The sequence below is a fragment of the Chrysemys picta genome, chromosome 8 (genome assembly GCF_011386835.1).
Source record: "Chrysemys picta bellii isolate R12L10 chromosome 8, ASM1138683v2, whole genome shotgun sequence".
Taxonomy (NCBI): Eukaryota; Metazoa; Chordata; order Testudines; family Emydidae; genus Chrysemys; species Chrysemys picta.
The window spans coordinates 2,556,224-2,578,352 of record NC_088798.1 but is presented as its reverse complement, the minus strand read 5'-3'; the positions used below and the strand labels follow the sequence as shown (position 1 = coordinate 2,578,352).

General features: G+C 51.5%; 1 protein-coding gene across 6 annotated transcripts in view; it reads right to left on the bottom strand.

Moving 5' to 3' along the window:
* Positions 1–22,129, bottom strand: part of RNF220 (ring finger protein 220) — a 324,075-nt gene that overhangs the window by 81,936 nt on the left and 220,010 nt on the right. For all 6 annotated transcript variants that reach the window (XM_005303038.5, XM_065553696.1, XM_065553698.1 and 3 more), the window contains 2 exons: positions 16,454–16,499; positions 971–1,066 (listed from right to left, as the gene is read on the bottom strand). In XM_005303038.5, coding sequence (XP_005303095.1) covers positions 971–1,066; positions 16,454–16,499 — 142 coding nt within the window. The remainder of the gene's footprint in view (positions 1–970; positions 1,067–16,453; positions 16,500–22,129) is intronic.

Below are 22,129 nucleotides of genomic sequence, written 5' to 3'. Positions count from 1 at the left end.
TTGTATCTTTTCACATACAGGATCCTTGCAAGCCGTGAGCCCAACCGTACAGGGCTCAGAGGGAGAGAGAAGGTATGACAAATACGATTTTAGAAACCACTACAAATGAGCTAAGCTAGATTTTTCCCATTCAACGTGGTAATGTTAAAGTCAGATTCCTCTGGACCTTCCACGGCAAGAAGCAGGTGCTGTTTATCTAATTAGAGTGCTGGAATTCTCTGCTTCCTAATGAGGTAGAGCTCCCATTCCTAGAGCTCTGACGGGGTGTGAGTTACTGGATCTTAAACAGACCATTGATACATGGCTGAATGTTACCTTTCTTGAGCCTTTGATTAGTGTCATTTTGCAGGGAAATTGTAAATTGGGGAGGCAGAAGGAACATTTTCCATGGGTATATGGCTATACATTTGAGTCATATGTGCATGATTCAGGCCTGGCTATATACTAGGCAGAGAGGCCACAAATTACCCTCAGTCCACACCAATGAAACACACAACCGAGGGTACAATATGTCTCTTAACTTGCACTGTATTGCACTAACCCTGTAGGGTTGTGTTCTGTTGCATTCTGAGCTGTATGCCCACACACCATGATGCAATGCAGCCAGAAGTCCCAGACAGTTCTAGGGTGCGTAATCATGCTTTGGGGGCATGATTTTTGCTAATAATAATAAATAATATTACTTAGATGACTTACTTTTTCTAATAATTTCCATGTCTACCGCCCTTTCTATCAAAGGATCTCAAAGTGCAATGCACACCTTAATGTGTTACGCCTCACAGCTCTTCAGTGAGGGAGGGAAGTATTAATATCCCCATTTTACACACAGAGAAACAGGGGCAGGGAGGTTAAGGAACTAGGCCAAGGGCACGGAGGGACCTGGGAGTAGCTCTTAGGAGTTCTTGGCTCCTAGTCCTGTGCTAAGACCAGCGGATTGCGCTGCCTGGCTGTTTCCTGGCTGCTCTCTCACCTGGTATCTGTCTGAGTGATGGATATCATCTGAGGAGTGAGGCGATGCTGTCCGAGAGTCTCCTTCCCGCTTGATTGAGGCTGACAACAAAATTGACTGCAAGAGAAAGAGAGGAAAGGAGAAATTTACACTGTGAGCAAGGCAGAGCAATGATACATCACAGGCAGTGTCAAGGTCTTTCCCATTCCCAGCAGGAATGTATTGTCTCTGGCCAATAAATACTGTAACAGGCCCAGAGGGGGCATGTTAGCACCGGCTGACAGCGCGATGCTTTGGCCTCTCGGGTGTGGGAGAGCACATGCCATCCCGCCTCACGGAAGGGCTGGGTCTGAGAGAGCAGCAACAGCCGAATCCCAGTCCCTGTACACAGCCCGTTCACACAGGAGCTACTCTGCCCTGGGGAGGGCTGGGATCCTCCTCCCCATCCTGGGGCCAAGGAGCAGAACATCCTCGCAGCCCTTCGGCGACCATCACTGCAGCCTCAGGGCATGCATGACCTGCATGCAGACCCTACATGTAGGAGGAGAACGGTGGTGCAATGTCATTGGGTTACGCTGTGACCTTCACCCATCCTGCCCTCAAATCCCCTCTTTGTGGGCCTGCTGCAGAGGCTGCGGTGCAGCGGGGCCCTATGACCCCTTGCCCGACCTCTCCACACCCTCCTTTTCATGGAGCTGCGCTGATTCCAGGGTTCACGGCCTTCCATGTGGGACGGGCATGTGGCTGGCAGTGCTGCAGAGGTAATGCTCGAGCTCTCCAGCAGGGGCAGCAATGGGCAGGTAGGTGCCCATTGCTTTCTCACTACCTCCTAGTGAGTGTGCGAAGATGTAAGCGGCACAGCAAAGCGCTGTGTGGGAGGAGAGGAAAGGAGTCTGAAAAGGGAAAAGGATAGCCTAGAATGATATGCACCATCCTAGCTTGGGGTCCTGTCTCATAGTCTCCCTATCCGATGACCTGTTTACAGAGAAAACACATCCACATGCATTCATGTAATGTGAAGGTTGCACAATGGACACGGTCAAATGTGAGAGTTAAGTCAGCAAGTGCAACCTTAACTCTGCCCCCTAGTGCACTGGGAGAAAGTCTTTAATTTTAGGATCAGAATAGATGATCAGGTAGTTTATCTAAGGTTGTAAAAAACATGGTTGTAGCATTTTGTAGCACTGAATAGACACAGAATGCATGAAACCCCAAACCCACACCAGAAAACATCCCCAAACAGGATACTACAGATGAAAGCATAACAATGCACAGCAACAATCAAAAGCATTGTGTGTTAGCGTACACTTAAATGACACTAAATGTCTCAATAACGACACATCACTAACAAAGATGCTTCATTAATACACATTATATTGTCATTTACTGTTACTCTTGAATACATTTTAATACCTAGCATCTGGAAAAACACAGATTTTTTTCACCAGGATATGGAAAAAATCAGAAAATTATTTTTATTGTGACTTAAGAAATATATTGATAGCCTTCAAATCAACAGTGGGGAAGTCTAAAATTCAGTACACCCAACGCTTATGGGAAATCACAGGACTGGGGTGACAATACTTAAAGGACTTACATCCAGTAATAATTTAACTTTAGTAGTAGGAGAGTTTGAGGAAAAAGTCTATGAAAAATGCAAATTAGCTAAGGGTTGGTCAACACTAGAAAGTTACGCTGACCCAACTACGTTGCTCAGGGGTGTGAAAAATTCATCCCTCTGAGAGACGAAGATTAGTTGACGTAAGCCCCAGCGTAGACAGTTCTAGGGTGATGGAAGAATTCTTCTGTCAACATAGCTACTGACCCTCGGGGCGGTGGATTTACTACAGTTAGAGGAGAACCCCTTCTATCGCTGTAGTAAGTGTCTCCACTACGGGGCCTGCAGCAGTGCAGACGCAGCTGTTCCGCTGTAGCATTTCTAGTGTAGACCCAGCCTGAACCTCTCCATCAGAGACCTAGGAAAGCAAGCAATCTTCAACAATAGCCACTGAAAATCCAGCTCGCCAAGGGTTTGTTTCTGAGGACCATCCAGTAGGATGCAACAATGATTGCTCAGAGGCAGGGAAGTCTGCAAAGGGATAGAAGAATATCATCTGAAATGTCCAGGCCAACTGTTAAAAGACCCAGTTCCTTAGAGGGAGGAGAACTTTCCCGAACCATTTGCCTTTGGGCTGACATTAAACATGGAAAAAATGGAACCCAAAATGTGACTTTTTCGGAAAGGTATGAGCGGCTGGGAACAGCATGTAAAATGACTCAGCAGAAAAAGATAGCCATTTGGCAAGATGTGATCCTCAAGGGCCCCATGGGGCCCTGATCTCGTTTGGGGCATGTCTGCACTGCATTATAAGCCTGGGTCTGGGGGACCTGGGCTTGTGGACTCAGTGTTTCCAAGCCCATGTCTGAGTGTCCACACTGCATTATCAATTGGGTTTATAATTGCTGGATCCAGTTCTCACAGCCGTGCTAATACGTCCACACTGCATGATGCAGAACTTCTCACTTGAGCTGCGTCCACACTGAAAAATGACAGGGCTTGGACTGGGCTCTGACCCACTCCCTTAGAAGGGTCTTTTAGGACCTGGGTCCAGGGTGCTCGCTGACCGGAGTCAGACTGATTTGGGTGTGGATGGAAGGGGGGCTTGGGCTCAAACCCGAGTCAGAGCCCGGGTGTAGTGTAGACACAGCCTGAGTGGTCAACCTAGGGGGGGATTCTCACATAGCCCTTCCCTGAGCACCTTGCCAGGGGAGAGGGAAGCTGAGCTGGAGTTAACCCCTTGTTCATCAGGGAGCAGGGAATCATCCTGACCCAAGCAGGGTTTAATGGAAAACCCTGATGTAACCTTAATTCTATTGGGTGTTTGCGTGGATATGGCTGCCCTGAATGAGGGATGTTTGTTCATTTCAGGTGATCCTGTGACTGAGGAAAGCGGGGCAGGCTTGGCATATGGAGGGTCTCTAGGCTCGTGTTTGCCACAATGCATTGCCTTGTCCTGGGCTGCTAACGTAGCTGTATAAGGCCGGATTTCCCTTTCTCCTTCTTAGTGCCCAGGTTAATTATTTCTGCAGCAGTTCTTTAATATTTCCCAGGAGTTGCAGGGGGAATTCTGTTGAAAAACACTGAGTTCCTGTTAGAAAAAAAAAGGAACCCCCTCCCCCCTCCCCCCCAAACGGGGACAAGGAGGAATTTGAAAGGCCTGAGACTGCAAATGGTGCTTTAAAATGAAGGGCTGGGGTGTCGGCCTGCCTCTGAGAGCTCCGAGTCTGAATCAGCCCAGCGATTCGGAAGCAAGGGAGCCTCCCGTTGCAGTGGAACACCCTGTCCCTCCTGAAATAAGCTGACCGTCCTGGTGCTGGGGGGGTTAAACACGTCCTCCTCCAGGCGAGAAAAATACACTGCCCCCCCTTGCCTCCCCCGCCCCAGCAGACCAATCCTTCCGCCCCCCACTCCGCCCACAGCCGCCGGTAGCGCTAATCCAATATGATTATGTGAAAAATGGTCGGGCTAGCTCTGGAGACAGTAAATTAAACGTTATGTATTAGTTTTTAGCGTGCGGTCCCGGGAAGCACGCCGGCCCCATTTATTCCACAGCCCTCCTGAGCACCATGGCGATGACCTCTGGAAAAACGCAGGGCTAAACTAATCCCAAAGATGTCAATCTCGAGGCCTCTTCTACATACACTTGCCGTTTAGATTAATAAACTGTCTATTTTTAAATTGTGTGCAAGCACTTCAATTCTAAACCCCTCGCCGGCATGTTAAACACGGCGCTCGCGATGCCAAGTCACACTTCCCCTTTGCTGGTAGCAAACTTGACTTCATTTGGTTTTCTCATTTCCCCGAGACGGCGAACACTTTGCCTTCCCGGCCGCGTAGGCAGGACTGTCACCGCTGCAGACAGGGGAAAGCAGGCGCAGGGCCTGAGGATTAGGAACCCGCGTGGTCTGAGGCCAACCTTATTTCTGCATTAGGCCGACCTCGCTGCCATCCAGTTTTGGCCTCTCGTTTCTAATCAGTCATTTCAGGACTGTCTCCTGGCATTCGGGGGCACTGTCATGGCACCAGTCCCCAGGGCCATCCGCCCTCTGCAGGCAGAGCTCAAGCCTGCCCCTCTAGCTCAGCTAGTATGGAGGGGAATTGTAACCCTGCTCCCCCCCTTGCAATGCCTAGTGGTGCTAGCGTTGCCCTAGACTTTGTGCTCAGGGCGCAGGACTGTGGCTGCTCTATGGGGGAAAAGGCTCCTTTGTGCTCTCTCTCCCCAGCCCTTGGACATCCCCATCATCTGGCTTCTGGGAATTACAGCGCAGAACGACCAGCCTCAGGACGACGCAAGACAGCCCGTTAGGGAAGATGAAGCAATTGCTCGTCCTCCACGTCTTGGGCCAGACCACTGGACTGTGATGCAAATTCTGGTTCAGGCTTTCCATGGAGAAAACAACCAGCAACGCTGAAGTTGAATCTCATGTTAAAAGCACCCAGGCTGGAGGTACCACAATCACTGGATCCATCAAGGGGCCCAGAGACAATGGGTCGGATTCATGGCAGTGAGTCTGAGTGCAGGGGATGCGATCCTGATTCGCTAGGAGGTCAGTAACAGAGAGAAAGGCCCAATCCAGAATGCTGAATCCAGGCCCCTTTGAATGTCAGGGATCAGGGTGGGGGACGCTAAGGAATCAAAGCCTTCGGTCCATCCTTACGGGTTTGGTTCTAGCTCAGATCAAGAGCTGGAAAGGGCCTGTTGCCTGGTTTAGATGTGGCTAAAATCTCACCTGAATTCCTTGTGAGTTTTTCACTATTCAAGATGGTAGGAAACGGCTCTAGTAAAAAATGATACTTCACATCTGAGGCCTGACAAAGCGCTAACAATCATTAGAAAACTCCCAGCTCCACCCACCCATATCGGAGCTTGTCCCCCGGAGCTGTCTCTAGAAACACCTAGTTTTGGTGACAGTCACCGAGTCATCCACAGTATGTAGCCAATTATACAAGCCGTGTTTTCCTGTAACTACTGAAATCCTGCCGCTATTGCTAGAACCATTTGTTATTTTCTCTGCCTCACCCAAGCGATGCTTGCACTTTACAGAGCAGGATCTATCATGCTGGGGGGCACCTGGCTATAACTGAGTTCAACACGGTTCTGTCTCGCAGTGCCACCTGGGTCACGCCACATTTCATCTGTCTCCCCGACTTGCACTACAGTCCCGGACTTTTGCATGGCAGGCGCACTGCTCTGGTAACACAGATGACCTGTGTTTCAATCCTGTCAGTGGCCGATCTGAGTTGTAACGGCATTCCTTCGCTATGGCGCAGATGGGACTGTCATTTGTGAGAGAAATCTGTCTTTTTGGGAGGGCATAAATCTAACTCAATCCCCTCATCCCTGAACTAATCCCTCACACATGACTCATCTATGCCTGATTTCGTTCTCCGGCTCTGTGGCACGCATGACCATGGTGTGTTTGTACATGTGAAACAGGCAAAGGAGATGCAGACATGGCCCAGGGATGTTGGATATTTCCAGCGGGGATGGTAACACGTCACCTTTCACCCCCATTGCTCTCTGCCCATCACCCCGGCTACACTGATTCCTTGCCTCTGAGGCACTCTGTGCCACTCCCCTTCCTGGGGGGGAGGGATAGCTCAGTGGTTTGAGCATTGGCCTGCTAAACCCATGGTTGTGAGTTCAATCCTTGAGGGGGCCACTTGGGGGATCTGGGGCAAAATCAGTACTTGGTCCTGCTAGTGAAGGCAGGGGGCTGGACTCAATGACCTTTCAAGGTCCCTTCCAGTTCTAGGAGATGGGATATCTCCATTTATTATTATTATTATTATATGATGAGGGCAGGTAGATATGCCCAGGCACTTCCCAGCGGGATTCCTTGCTGCGTGGACAATGGACCTATACATTGACTTGTTCCTTTTCTTCCTGGGGAAACGGGTACTGGAGAGCTCAGCCCTGCCCCATCCCCCAGATACTGGCCTGTAACTCAGATCAGATCGTGTTTGACCAGGTTTCATCTCCCTGGGCCAAGCTCCTCCCCCACCTTCCCAAGGCAAGCCAAGCCACCATTTGGGTGTTGAAAGACACAGCAAGGGCCTTGTGCGAACGCCAGCCCAGCCTCATATTTCTCCCTCCCCTTTAAATCATCTCTCCGTTGGGTAAAGGCGCTCTCGGTAGAGGTTATAAACCCGAAGAGGATCAGCCGCAGCATTGCACCTGGGGCAAGCTAAATAAAAAAAGGTCACCGGCGCTTTTTAAACATGGACAAAAAAGCAGTAAAATGTGTTTGGAAAAAAAAAATCTGGCATTAAATCATGACTTTTTGCCTGGCTCGCCTCATTAAAAGTGGCCTTTTGGAAGGTAAAATTATCATTGTAAGCGATAAGATCTTTAAGAAAATAATTCACGGCTTCTTCACCCTTTAATATGATAGCCGCCATCGGCTAATTTTTTTCTTAATGGCAACGAGGCCATCAATCTTGTCCAAGCCGTGTGCTCACCCTCTCCTCCCTCCCTGCTGCCGGTCTGGGCAGCCATGTCTCCGGCGTGGCTGTCAGGAGCCATCTTTTACTTTCTTCTGCCTTCCCCTCAGATGCTTTGCCTCCTGCCGCCCCCTTCCGCAGGACACTGACTTCCAGGAGCCGGAGTGGCATGGGCGGCAGGTATCTCACAGGCCTCCCCCAAAGCCCAGCGTGGCCCACTCCCGCTCCACCCCCAGGCCCTCTCCTGTCTGCTTCCAGTTCCCGTTCTTCCCCTGGGGCCCAGGCTGGGGCTGGCCGGACTCGGGGCGTCTGGAGCCAGTGCTTGCGCTGCCAGCGCTCAGGGGCTGGGGGGGCTGGGGGCTGTGCCGCCGGCTGCTTCGGGGCTGGGGGGCGCTGGGGCGGAGGGATGGTGGCCACAGTGGGGGTGCTCTGGGCTCCGTCAGGAGAGGGGGGTGGAACGGGTGGGGGAGGGTCCTCGGGCAGAAGGGGAGGGGCCGGGGCCTAGCCTCTCCCAACGGCCGGTTCATGCGCCATCCATGCGGAGTGGGAAGAGGGTTTGCTGTGTTTTTGGGGGAGCGGGCGCAGGGGGGACTTCATGGGTGCGATCGTGGGCATATGTGAACGTGTGTGCGTGCATGGAGCTGGCAGCTGTATCTGTTCGTGTTCATCGGGGGGAATTCAGTCCCTGGGCGGAGGGCTGAGCACAAGGCCTAGGTACCACGTAAGTCCCAGAGGGGGTCTTGACCATGTGCTGGCCCTCTGCCCAGGGCTGAATTTCACCTTCTGCGTGTGTGGACCTGACCTCTCCAGGGATTGTGCAATTCTGCAGAGCTCGGGGCGGTGACTGGAAAGGTGGCAGCAGCTTTGTTTCAATTAAAAAATGCATGCTCTCAATTAATTAAAAATAATACCACCAGCAGCACAGAAGCCCCGTGTTTAAAACTCAATGCTGTCCCGATCCTACGGCGAGGCTGGGCACAGCGGCTCCCCCATGCTGAATTAGAGCAGCCCGAGGGGAGCTCTAATTTACACGGCCTGAGGGCCCAAAATGTAGCGAGTCATCAGTGTGTTCTGGCCACGCCCCTGCTGCACCAGTGTGGGGAGGAGGGGAAAGGGAGTGTCATGTAACAGCCCCGAACAGATCACTTGTGCAGGGATCTCCCTGGGCTAGCGTTAGGGTGGGAGCTGTGCAAAGCAGCCGTATTACATGAGAGGGCCAGGCCCTTCGTTTGTGTAAATGAAACCTGAATCCCCAGACTTCCAGAAGGGGTGACTTCTTCCATGGGCGACCATGGGTGTATCTGGGTGTGAAAGGACTGGTGTTCACGTGTATGCCGCCTGTGGGAGAATGGGTGTTCCTGCACGTGCGTGAGTGACTGTACATGCGTGTTTACACAAATATGTGTTCCTGTGTACGGGCATACCTGTGTGTGCAACGGAGAAAGCTGCATGTGAGCAGTGCATGGTGCCTACAGGTGCAAACAGACCTCTGGGGGCCTGCTGTGTGAGTCTATGTGCCTCGGTTGGCATGCGTCTGACTCTTGGCCCTGCGAGAGGGAGGGAGTGGGGTACGGATGGGAGAGAGAAGGAGCTGGTTCCTGTCAGGGTGCAGCCCTCGCACCAAGGAAATGGATTGAAATTGCCAGCACACGCTAACCGTCGCCTCCCCCTCCCTTAACTACCTTCTCCCTGTGCCGCAGACGGGTCAGGAGTCAGCGCAGGGAGAGGCTAGCAGATGCCTTTGACATTCCCTTTCCTTTCAAGGCCAGCCATTTGAGACTATTAAGTGCTGGACTCTTGCTTTCTGATAGCCCCAGAAAAACACAGGGAGTCTATTTTTCTTAAACAATCTATCACAGCGGCTGTCAGCAGAACAAATACCCTAGCCCTTCGTTTTCTATATCTCGATGGCCTTTTTTTATTTTGGCACAAAGTGTTTCCTGCTTGATGCGTTCAGCCTTAACTCTGCCGTCTAAATAGGTACTTATCACTTAACATGGAGGTGAGAGCTTGACATGTTTGCTGTCTCCTGCCCTCCCCTCCGTGGTAGGGAAGCAGTGGAAGTGTTGCTAATAGCTGTTATCACTTGGGAACTGTAACCCCAAAGCAACGACTGATACCAGGGCTGGGCTCCATTTCCTCCCCCCGCCCCACTCGGCAGGCGGGTTTGGATGTTAGTGCTGGAGGATCTTGGACGCAAAGATGCTAACGCCAGAGCCTTTAGGCCTAGAACTAGGGTGACCATACGTCCCCTTTTGGCCGGGACAGTCCCATTTTTAAGCTCTGTCCCGATTGTCCCGACATTTTGCTCTTCCCAGCTGATCAGTTGGCAAGAGAAAAACAAATGCCCAGTTTGCCAAAACAGTCGGGTGTGGGCGTGGGGGAACGTTGCGGGGGCGGCAACGCGAGGTGCTGGCAATGGAGCCCAGGGACAGTCTAGCCCCAGCTGGCGTGGATCTGCAGGGGGTCAGCCCCAGCTGCAGGCAGTGTGGAGTTTGGGGGGGGGGTCAGCCCTAACCACAGGCGGCACAGGGCTTAGGCACTCAGCCTCAGCCCCACCCGCAGGCGGCATGGAGCTTGTGGCAGGGTCAGCCCCAGCTCTGGTTGGGGAGGGTCAACCCTAGCCATGGGTGGGAGGGATGTGTGTGACTCTGGGAGGTTCTGCAGGTGTGTGTGTGTGTGTGTGTGTGTGTGTGTGTTTGGCTCTGGCAAGCCCCATGGGTGGGGTGTGTGTGTGTCTCTGGCAAGCCCTGCGGGCGGGTGTTTGACTCTGGCGAGTGCTACGGGCGGGGGGGGGGGGGGGGTGTGGCTCTGGCGAGCCCTGTGTGTGTGTGTGTGTGGCTCTGGTGAGCCCTGCGGACAGAGGTGTGTGTGTGTGTGTATGTGTGTGTGTGTGTGTGGCTCTGGCGAGTCCCAGATGTCCCATTTTTACTTTAGGAAATATGGTCACCCTATCTAGAAACTTTCTTACAGGCCTGACCCTGCTGCCAGGAAAGCCAAGGGGAAAATCTCCGATGGCTGCAGCAGAGGGGCAAGGCTGGGGTCTTGGTGGTGCGGTGGAGTTGGGAGCGAAACGTGTAACGCAGAGCCAAACCCTTAGCCAGGGCTTAGTCCTGACAGACAGATTGCGCTTGTAAGCGTTCTTCATAAGCCAGTGCTGCAGCTGGGGGAGATGTGGCCCAGCTCTGTTCAATGACTTCCCCCAGTGACACGGCTGAGTGAGGACTAAGAACACAGGAGTCCTGACCCCAGTCTCTCGTTCCTACCACTAGACCGTGCTCCAGAGGAGATCACTGGCTCCGCTTGCCATGGCATTCAGAGGGAGGCAGCTGGGAAGGGTTTAAAACAGAGATTTTGTCAAGGTTTAAGGCTTCCCATCTTGCCTGCCTTCAAAGCTCTTTTTCCTTGGAGGGCTTTAGCGGTCAGATTTCCCAATTGGTGCAGTAATTCTTTTTCAATCTGCTCTAGGAGGCTGTAAAAAAATGGGAGGGGGGGGAATCAAAGAAATCTGGCCCTGTAGAGGAGTTCCAGCGCAGCTGGGCTCTGGGCAGGACCCTCACTGAAGCTGGGCACAGACCTAAACAAATCAGCCACAAACATTCTTTGGAATAAGAAATGGACGTTGCTTCTAGTCCTTCTCCTTTGCCGTCAGGTTGCAACGACGGCCAGTTTACAGGCTGGAGCATTAATGGAAAGAGTAACTTTAAAGTGAATATTAGAAAATGCTGCCGGGAAATAAATTGTGAACTCACAGAACAGATCAGCCCAGCTTAGCCCAGGCTCCTTCAGTGGTCAGGACCAGCTGCTCCAGAGGAAGGTGCAAGAAAACCCTAGGGAGCAACTATGGAATGATGTGCCCATAGGGAATGTTTCTTCCTAGCCCCCATCCTTTAGACATTGGTTAATACCCTGAATCCAGAAAGGTGAGATCATTTCTATTTACCTGTCCCCGCAGATGGTCTCATTATCCATATAAATGTCTAATCCCTTTTTGAATCCTATTAAGCTCTTGACCTACATGATATCCTGTGGCAGGGAGTTCCATAGGTGAATTATGCATTGTGTAAAAACCAGCTCGTTCACCGGGATTCACATCAGCAACCTGGTCCACAGAGTTACGCTCATCCAAACAAGGAACAGCAGTAATAGCATGTGACTTATGTGCCCAGTAAAAACTAACCAACGCAGGGTTGCTTTTTGGATATCAAATACTCAGAGCGAACTGCCCATGGACAAGCCCTTCCCCAGGAAGGAACTAGTCACAGAGACGATTCAGTGGAGAATTACAAACGGGGGAAATGTGAAAAATCAGGAATACAAATCAAGAGACTCGTAATCTATTTGCAGGCGAGTTGTGATCCAAAGGAGCGACTAGTCGATTATTGGCTGAAGAGCAACGCATCCCCAGCTCACATGCCTGTGGACTTCGGGCTTCAGTGTCTCCTTTCTCGTTGCTCGAGGCAGCACCGAATCCGGGGGGCCACGGGCGAGGAAGCAGCTAATGGAGCACACGCGCCGCCAGACCCTGAGTATATGTTGCCTGTTATTAGCCTAATTATCGTTTCTATTAGGGTAGCGCTAAGAAGCCCAATCAAGCACTGGTGCCCCATTGGGACGGGTGCTAAGCAGCCAAGCCGCACAGAAGCTAGTGGGGGGGACCATGGAAGGGTCTTCCTCCTCCTGCTGCTTCTCTGTGCCACCTTTTCCCCCAAGCTCACTCCTCCCTCGTGAAGGATGCTGTGCTCACCGTGGTCAGGAGAGTCGGCTGCTTCCTCCGAGGCCAGCAGGGTTGCCCCAGGACTGGTGGGAGGAAAGGGCCACCGGTCGCCTCTAGCAAAGGGTTGGGACTAAGAGCACATATTCCTAGACCTGTGGAGCCGGAGCATCACCATGAAACATTCTGGCCTTTAACACGGGGCCAGTGAGAGCCACCTCCCTCCCTTCCTCTGGGTCCGATGGGTCCGTTCCATCACCGCTGCAATATCCCCCATTCAAAGACTTTTCCTCCAGCCAAGCTGTCCTCCTTTTCTCGGGACAGCTCACCCCGAAAAACTGCTCCTCGGGAGGAGAAACCTGGTAAGAACCTATGACCGTGTGCTGCTGTGTCACCAGGGAGTGAGGGTGTGGGGCGCCGGGGCACTCCTTAAAGCCCCCTCCTGAGGAAGACCCATCCTCAGATGCAGGGCAGATGGGGGGGAAGGGGCTTCAGATCTGTCAGCATCAGCAAGTCCTTTCCTGGCCCATAGAGACCCAGCAGGTGGCTCCATCCCTAGCACTGAGAGCTCTGGGAACAAGACATCCAGGGACATCACAGGCAGGGTGGGCTGGAGGGAGAGCAGCAGAACCAAGGCCAGCGGGGGCCGGCATGGATTCAGGACCAGGAACAGCGCCGGGGAGCAGAAGGGAGGAGACCAGGACAGTGAAGAGCTCCCACAGGCTTGGAGCTGGTAGGCATGTGCCAGGGAAGATCCGCTCTGAAGCAGAAACAGCTGTTTGGGGCTCCACTGAAGGAGGCTAAGCAGCAGCTGCTACTATCATAGATTCATAGATTCAAGGACTGGAAGGGACCTCGAGAGGTCATTGAGTCCAAGCCCACCTCCCACTCACCTGCTGGTCTAGTCTCAGGCGTGGTAGAAAAGTGCCCCCCCGTCGCTTGTCCAGGCGGCTACCTACAGGACAGCGCTTGCTGATCGATCAGCGCTGGTCTCTCACAGAAGGAAAAGAGGGAATCCGAGCTGCGAAGAACCATCTGGTTCTCAACACCGCCCTTCGCTGCAGCTGCACGGTGGGGAGGGAGAGTGAATTTGCGGCCTGGAGCCCTGCTCTCGGAGCCCTAGCCCGGCCGTCGCTGTCTCTGCCAGCTCCAAGAATAGAAGAATCCGATATAATAATCTTGGATTCATCACATACCATGTTGAGTGATTGGATTTTCTTTGACATGTTGCCATGAAAATTGACCCAGTGCGGTGAGTGACAGCTCGTAAGGGGCAGGGAGCCAGTGAATGAAAAACACGTGTTTACACCAGGGATTTTATTTCCAGGCGAGGTCTTTGCTGGGGGAGTGGGGCAAGTCTGGGGGAGTGCAGGGCGAGAAGGAAGCACACAGAAGGGTTCTGAATAAACAACAGACTATTGGAGACGGTCTGGAGTTAAAATAACCCACCCCCGCCAGTCATGACAGGCCAGTCCCTGCCTCACCCGCCTCAGGACAGGAGGGAATCAACTCTGGTTCTCGACGGTCTCCTCAGAGATCCCACGGCACTTTCCAAAGCTGCAGGTCTGGTGCCAATGACTGGGTAAGTAGCGCACACCCAGTCCATGCCCACCACTAGCGCATACGGCCTTGAGTCAGACCCTCTTTTATGGAGAAGGTGACCGGCAGCCAGGCCACTGAGGTTATATTTCCTACGCGTTATCAAATGTGCACAGCAGGGACCGGCACAGGGGACCCTGGTTTAGCCACTGGCCCCTCCATCGCTGTACCAGGCCCAGGACTGCCGTGCCAGCACTGCGTAGGAGCCCACGGCAGGACGTACAGCCAAGATCTTCTGGCCGAGGGGGAAGATTGTTGCTAAGTGAGTCAGACTAACATTGAATCCATCCCCTGTTGCCTCATCGCATGCCTGAGAGCGGACACTTGGAAAAGGCCTGGCACGGCCCCCGCCCCCCTCCAGGCTGTGATCCTGGTTCACCGCACAGTGCTCCTCACAGCTTGGATCCGGCCCGCTGGCCTTATTCCCCGCACACAGGTGTATCAGACTGCGCTCCTGCAGCATGCACGTCCTGTTCTGCCAGGGTGCACCAGGCCAGGAAAGCAATAACTCAGCCAGCCACAAGGAGACGGCGCAGCTTCATCCCACAACCGCCTCCTGCTTAACTCCAGCACCATTACAAAGGGGCCTTTAATACCAAGCTAACACGAACCGAGAGCGCTGTGCCTTTCCACCCCACACAAGACTTGTCTCCCAGCAAAAGCCACCTAGAAATAATGAATCCTCCAGGGCCAAGGAGCTTGCAGGCTTTCTGAGAGGGGAATGAAAGATTTCCAGATTTCACCCTCTCTCCCCCCACTCCCAAGACTTCTTGAAGTTAATGTTCTTAGGCCTGGACGTGACGGGCAAAGGAAAAAGATCCATGTGGTGACAGGAGGCGACTGATCTCTTTTACATAGAACGACTCTCCAGTCCCAGTTTAATCCCCTCTCTCAAGGCAAATGGGATTCTTTGTCAATAGAAACTTCAAAAGCCCAGCCCTGCCGAGAGACGGACCCTTCTTCTTTATCTGGTGTCTGTCACTGACTCGGTGTATTTACCTCCAAACAGCTAATCTCTCTCTAGCCCTCACTCTCCCTCTTGGGCTCTGCAGTGGGGCCGCCGAGTTATCAGCATTCAAACCTGACAACCAGGGAGAGGGGACCCTGCAAAGCACAGGTGCTTTTATTTCACCTGCTCCCTTTCCTGCTCCTTTGTGATGTCGAAAGACAGCCTCAAAGATTCTGGATTTTCAAACACACTTTGGAGTTTTTTCAATGCTTGTTTTTCACATCAGAAATATCAGGGCCTGACTTAGCCAAGAGATGCTGAGACAGCCATGTTTCACTCTCAGCATGCAAGCTGGGAGCTCCCGAGTTCTAGTCCTGGCTGTGTCACTGACTTACTTTTGACCTCAGGCAAGTCACTTACCCTCCCTGTCCATCAATTGCCCCAGGTGTAAAACGTGGGCCTGTGAGAGTCAGTAAGTTCTACTGCAGGAATGCGTTTTGAAGATGCGAAGTGCTATCAGAGTACAAAGTAGTATTATGATCTCTTTTCCTGGAGGTCTGGGGAAATCGTTGGAGGATCTGGAAGGTAACATCCCCGCCAGAACCGGCACTGCAGCTCTCCCAGCCCCATCTCGTGTGGGTGTGTGATGGGTAAGAGAAGAGAAATGACTCCTTAATGTCACCGTGCTAGTCAATGACAAAGTCGGCCCCAGGATCTCCGACACCCAGTTCCATGTGATTGTCTTACCCGATTACACGGCAACAAGTGTATTTAGATGTTGAACAGGGCAGGGCTAAAACCCAACTGAGACCTTTTCAGCTCTGGGTTCCAATCTTGCTGAATTGTCCAACTACACAACGGAGCCGCTGCTGCCTAGTGGATTGAGCTTGGCAGCCTGGCAGTGGGTTCTGCCCCTGCCTCTGCCACTTAATCTCTGTGACCTTGGGCAAGTCACTTGACTTCCCTTTGCCTCAGTTTCCTAATCAATTAAAAGGGGAATAGCGCTGCTCAGTGGCTCCGGCAGGTTTCCTGGAGATGTAGCTATCTGTCTAGGTACTTGTTGGGCCCCCTTCCCTGGAGTATTAATAGTAACAGAGATGCTGCATTTTGTGGGTGATAGAGGTGGCTCTCAGAACTCTGTGCTGGGCTGAGGGGGTGGCAGGTCACTGCCAAGGGAGGGAAGGAGGAAGGGGGCTACAGTACCTTGGTACCATTTCAACCTGGAGCAGCGGCTCTTGTTTCTGGTCTGTTTCATTTCCCCAGGGTGTTCTGACTCCCACCTTTACAGCGTCCGCCTGCGGCTCTGACTCCAGTAACTCCAGCGCAGGGCTTTGTGCTTTGGGCGCCGGCAGCACAGACAGCTGTCACGAGACAGAACCTGGGGTCCCGGTGACCGGCCCACTCCTCGGCTGCAGGGAGGAGTGGCCCGGCTTGTGCTGGGACCTGGTCACTCCAGAGCAGCAGGCAACCTCCTGGCAGCTGCCCAAGTAGGAGCAGCTTCCCCCCATCCCCTGGTTAGTCTGGTGTTTGAAAATGAGCCCAGAAACTACACAGCATTTCACCTCTAGGGGAGAGTCACAACAGACGACCCCATTCAAGAGCCACCCATTATCCCGGGGCCTGGTGTGCGAACCTCACCACCTGGGACGGGGAGTGACGCGTAGGTGAGGGGGGAGCAGGTGTGAATCAGGTCACTTTCAGGGAGCGTGACAACAGGTGTCGCCTTTCCTCACTTACCTTGGGGGTGCCAGGTGCCATGGGATCCTTCAGGATGGAGTTCTTACTGCCAAGAGAGAAAAGCAGAGAGTGAGTGGCCTGGCCACTGCAGGACAGCAAGGCACAGGGGCGGGAAGTGGGGAGAGAGCGTGCAGGGCAAATAAAGGAGGTTAAATACCAGGGGGCAGGGATCCTGGTTCTGATCAGAGACGGGGCAGTTTAACCAAACTCTCCCAAACGGGAAGGGTTTGGATCAAATGGGGCCTAGAGTGGAGCCAGTCCTGGCTTCACAAAACCCAAATCCAGCGGATGAGATTTTGCAAAGTGAAATCCGTTCCCTCCCCCTGTTGCTGCTGCCCACCTCTCCCTGTGACCACTGCCACAGCGCCGAGAGGCCCGATCCTGCCGAGTGCCTTCTGAAAGGAACGGAGGGTGCTCAGGGCTGCGTGGGAGCGGGCTCGAGGGGGAGCAGAACAAGAGGAAGTGAGCGAGATTAACCCCTAAAAAGAAGGAGATGAAGAAAACTCCCCATCTTCCAACCAGTGCCGAGACAGCAGCAGTTCTGCCACTGGCTGGAGTCATTTGTTAATTCCGCTTGTTTCCCATTTAGCGGCGGGGAACGAGATCGCTGTCAGGGCCCTCCTCCCCGGCTGCCCCTCCCTGGTGTGAGATGCCGCAGATTTAATAACGCCTTCCCCCCTCCAGACAGGTTAAACTTGAAACAATTACAGATCAAAGCCGACATGGCGGGGAGGCCCGCACTCTAATTTTTTGGTTATTAAAGTAATCTCTCTCATGTAAATTCTCCCGCTAACACGCTGCAAACAGCATTAGGAAATAAATTATTTCCCCGTGATTCGATTTGTCAATGCAAAGCACCTGCAGCAGGCAAAAGGATCTTGAAATATGATGCCAACCCGATGCCTGCACTTGTAAGTACATTGTGGCGGGGCGGCTGGCTCCCACCTCTCCATAGCCCCGGGGAGATGATGGATGGATGGACGGGTGGATGGATGGGTGGGTGGAGGGGGGAGGTTAGCGGGGGGAGGCGGAGGTTGAGGGGGGGGAATGGAATTGTGTTTAATAACAAAATTTGTATGCAAGCCTGCATCCCAGGCTAAGGATGAGTGATCGGCAGCCAGAAAGTATTAAAAAGCCTTGCTAAACAGCTGCTGACAATAGAACAAGACATATCAAATCAGATCTACTTCAGAAACATTAATATACACACGCATCCAGACCCACACGCGGGCGCACACACACTCTCCTTTCTTCCCAATCACAGCAATATGGGAGACATCAATACATTTTTATGAGACTTTTAGAAGATCAACATGGTACTAGATGTGACAAAAAAGCAATGTGGCTGTCATGTTCGCTTTGTCGGGGACACGTTAGCCCCAGATGCCGCGCTGCAGTGGCAGTGGGGAGAAATTGAATTTGGCCGGCTTTAATCTGCCTTGATTTGGCAGATGGCTGGGTGTTATGAAATGAGAAGGGATGGAGGAAGGTGTTTTCTCCTCGGGCTACAAACCTCCGCAACCCCACCACACACGCCCGGACCCCTCTGTGGGCCTCAGAAGGGCTGAGATAAGGAATTATTTGTCATGATCGGGTCACCAAAGTGCAAGAGATCAAGGCTTTGCTGCCTCTCCGTTCCCATCCCTAACGCACAGAAGTCAACGAGGCACTTTTAAAACATGATTCTTAGCCAAACAGCTGCAGTTACTTGGACTCTTTGATGGACATGAACATGGATGAGCGTCTCAGTCATCGTCTCCCTCCCACCTATCCCTCTCTGGGATTCCTGATGGTAGCAGCATCGGTAATGGGGGTGCTTTGCCTTCCACAACCACTTTCACAGCACAGCTCTGACTGCAGCTGAACAGGGGGACATGCTGGAAGCTGTTTCTCTCTGTTCTCTCATGCGGAGATTTCAGCAGCACGGGGTCTGGACCACCCCGCTCCACTGGGACATATTCTACCCACACCCTGTGCAGAACAGAGGCAGTGTTGCAGCACAGGGTGAAATGCAGGGGGAGCCCACACCAGGGTTCTGCAACCCATGCCCATCCTGGAGCACAGTTCTGTGGGTCATCAAAGGGTTGGTTTAGGGGGGAAGGCTGGAGCTGACAGATTTGCAACCACAGGGTAGCTACTGCCGGCGCTGCTGTCATTCCACAATCTGGGGTGGGGGTGGGGGGTGTCCCTTCCCAATCAGACCCAGCAGTTTTCCCCTTTGCACAAGCCAGTTACTGGGGCAGAACATTGCTTACCCAGTGTCTCCAGCAAAAACATGGTGTGTGTTTTCCCTCCCGCAGGCACACTCCGTGTGTGTTGGGGAAATAGGGAAGGGGGGGGGGTACACAGGCAGGACAGTGTGGGGTACTGTCTGTGCTGTACCCATCCTGCCCATGGGGTAGGCAGCGGACATCAGTCTCCAGCGCTGTGAATATGGCAGCTTGGAGCAACGCAGGATTCACAGAGAAGTTGTGAAGTTGATTCCACCTTTTTGTCTCTGCTCATTCATTCCAATCTGGTGCAAGCAGAATCTGGCCCTAGATATTATGCAATTGGCTTGATCCCTGCTTTTCAAGGTTATCTTTTTATTTAAATCATTCTGCCAGGTGTGAAACAACTTCTTCCCCTTTTAGGCAAAATATTATATTTTTAAATAAAACAAGTTTAATTCCCGCTGTTGTTAATGGTGCTTGAAATGATTCAACTTAAAAGCAACACTGAGAATCTCATTTATTTTTCACCAATGATACCCTGGTTTGGCTCTTCCAAAGCCTTCCACCTTTCACAAGGAAAGATTAGTTAGTTTCACACTTTTTCTAGTCAGTTTCATTTGCTGGTTCCCCTGCTCCAAGGCTGCAGCTTTGAGTTGCAAACACTACTGAACAGGGGTGTGGGAGGAGGAATAAATCTTTGTTTGAAAAAGTTGTTTCTGTAACCACTGGCTCAGTGTGTCGCATGCGCCCCTCTCGTAGACAGTCCACAAAGGAGAACAGCTCAAATCCATGCAGCTGAAAATCCAACGTTCCAACCCTAGAGATAACTGGGGGCTTGTTACATTTTCACTGGATTTGGGTTTACATTTTATGGCAAGGTTTCTATTATTCTTAGTTTTAGTAATTTTTCAAAGTAAAACCCTACGTTTTGGGCCAAATTTAGTCCTGTTGCATTAGTCCTTTTAATATTAAAAATGAAAAAGAAAAAATAAAGGGAGGGAGCGAGCGAGAGAGAGATTTGGAATGGACATAAACTCTCATGCGTCAGGGCATAAGCCAGTCTCCAGCTCTTGGAGTTTAGGAAAAAACTTTTTCTGGAACAGATTGTTGCAAATGTTGTGGGGTTTCTTGTACCCTCCTCTGAAGCATCCCGTGCTGGCCTCTGTTGGAGGCAGGATACCAGAGCAAATGGACCTTGGGTCTGATTTAGTCTGGCAATTCCTTTGCCCCTCTAAATAATAATCTACCATAAAGGCTTAGTAGCGCTCTCCTTCGCGGGAGGCTGTGCGCTTCCAGGCAGTGAACTGTTAAGAGACGCTAGCAATGGACTGAGAATCGAAAGGCCATCAGCAAAGAGAAACCTTCCATTCCATAAACACCGCAGACGAATTAAAAATGGTAAAAGGGAAATCAAGACCTTTAAAGTTCAAACACTTTTCGGTGCCTTTTAAAGTTTTTCGCTCTAGGCTCTTGTGGAGAGCACAATCTTTGGAGACCTCGGAATTCTCTTTAATCACTAAGCAAGTCTGCAGTGGTCTGAAATGATTACACATTTACATAGTAATAACCCCGACACTCCCCACATTATTTCATGGCTAGCATATTTCCACTCGGCGAGTGATCCATGTGTTTTAAATTATTACCTGTACATAGGAAATTAGTTACTAAGTATGATATTCACAGGCTCCTCTGACACTTCTAATTAAGGTGATTTACACAGAATTATCCTTTGAAATAAAAAAATGGTGTTTTGCTAGCTAATAAAATATAATTACTACCCGTTTTTATAAGTTACAGTTAGTTTTAATCTATTTGGGGAATTGTTTATCTAGTTCATTACAACAAAACAACTTCTTTCTCTTTTACACAAAAAAATTATGAAGGAGGAGAGAAAGGGCATATGGGGGGCGGGGACACCCCACTAATGCCCAAGGATTCGGGGGAGACCTGAATTTTTCATCGTTGTGGCTTTTTGTTTTGATCAGCTACATGGAAACTTCTATGTGAATCCATTTTTAGGGGCTATGCACTTGTACACATAGCGTGGTACAGAGAGTGTGTTTGTGTATGTGTGTGTTGGGTTGTGATGGTCTCAGGCTCCAGGATGGAAAGTCACTGACTCAGATGGCTGTTATCCCCGGAGCTAAAACCCCATCAGGGTGCCTATGCCCTGAGATCACTGTGAAGGCATTCAGCTGCGTCACCTGTATTAGTGTTAATGGGAATCAGGTGGCCGGATACCCATGTGCTGCTGGGAACCCATATCAGCTCTATGGTGATTTCTACCCTCCATTGATTATTTCACACCAGCTGTTAAGAGGAGCGTTCCCTTTCAGCAAAGCTGAAAGAAACAGGCGATAAGGCATGGATGGGCAGCATCCTTTTAAAAACAGGCTCTGACTTCCTGAGAAAAATCCCCAGTTAATATGAAACAACCCCCTGACGTCCCCAGGGCTGCTGCTCTATTACCCAGAAGCCCAAGGGGTGGTTATCCACATCCAACACCGCATTCCCTGCAGTCCCAGGGGCGTCACTCCAGAGCCAGGGCCGCATTCGCTGTCGCGTATAGTGACCTTTGCCCTTTTCCCTTCCAAGTCCATACAAAAAACAGGGGATGCCATCTCAGGGAGTGGCTGTCCTCCAGCTGCCAACAGACAACGCGACCCCTCCTGATTCCCCGAGAGGACACTTCTCTGCAATGGACATGAAGAAGATGCAGTTCTAGGAGTCTGGCAGGATGAAAACGTGTATGCTGATGTGGCATGTGTTTCTCACAGAGCATCTCTGGGGCACATCGTGCTGACCCGAGTGCCGGGGCAAGCGAAGGCCAGGCTGCCTGCAATAGCAGGAGATTGGAGGCCGTGACCCAGGAGGCCCCTTTGAGTCCTATGACCTATGTTCCTACGATTCCAGCCCATGGAAGATGAGCACGGGGACAGTGGGCTTAGGGCAAAATGGTTCAAACCCTGGGTCCCTAAAATTAGACACATCTATAGTTAGGCACCTAGATAAATGTGGCATCATTTTCAAAAGTGCTGATCCCCTCAAGCTTCCATGGATTTCAAGATGGTCCGGGACGCAACCCCATGCTCTGGGTATCCACAGCCACTGACTGCCAGGAGCTGGGAATGGGCGACGGGATGGATCACTTGATGATTCCCTGTTCTGTTCACTCCCTCTGGGGCACCTGGCATTGGCCACTGGCGGAAAACAGGAGACTGGGCTGGATGGACCATTAGTCTGACCCAGTGTGGCCGGATACTATCAATGTTTATTTTTAAACATGTTTTAATGTTTATTGATTTAAATTTTCATAGTTGCAGGAAATAATGTGGGAGGAGGTCAGACAATTATTAAATATAGTAGATGTTGAGATTTGAAAAGTTAGAGCTTTATAGCCATTAAAGCACAAATTGTCAATATCATATGGCAAAATATACAAAGTAAACAACTTCCAATCCAA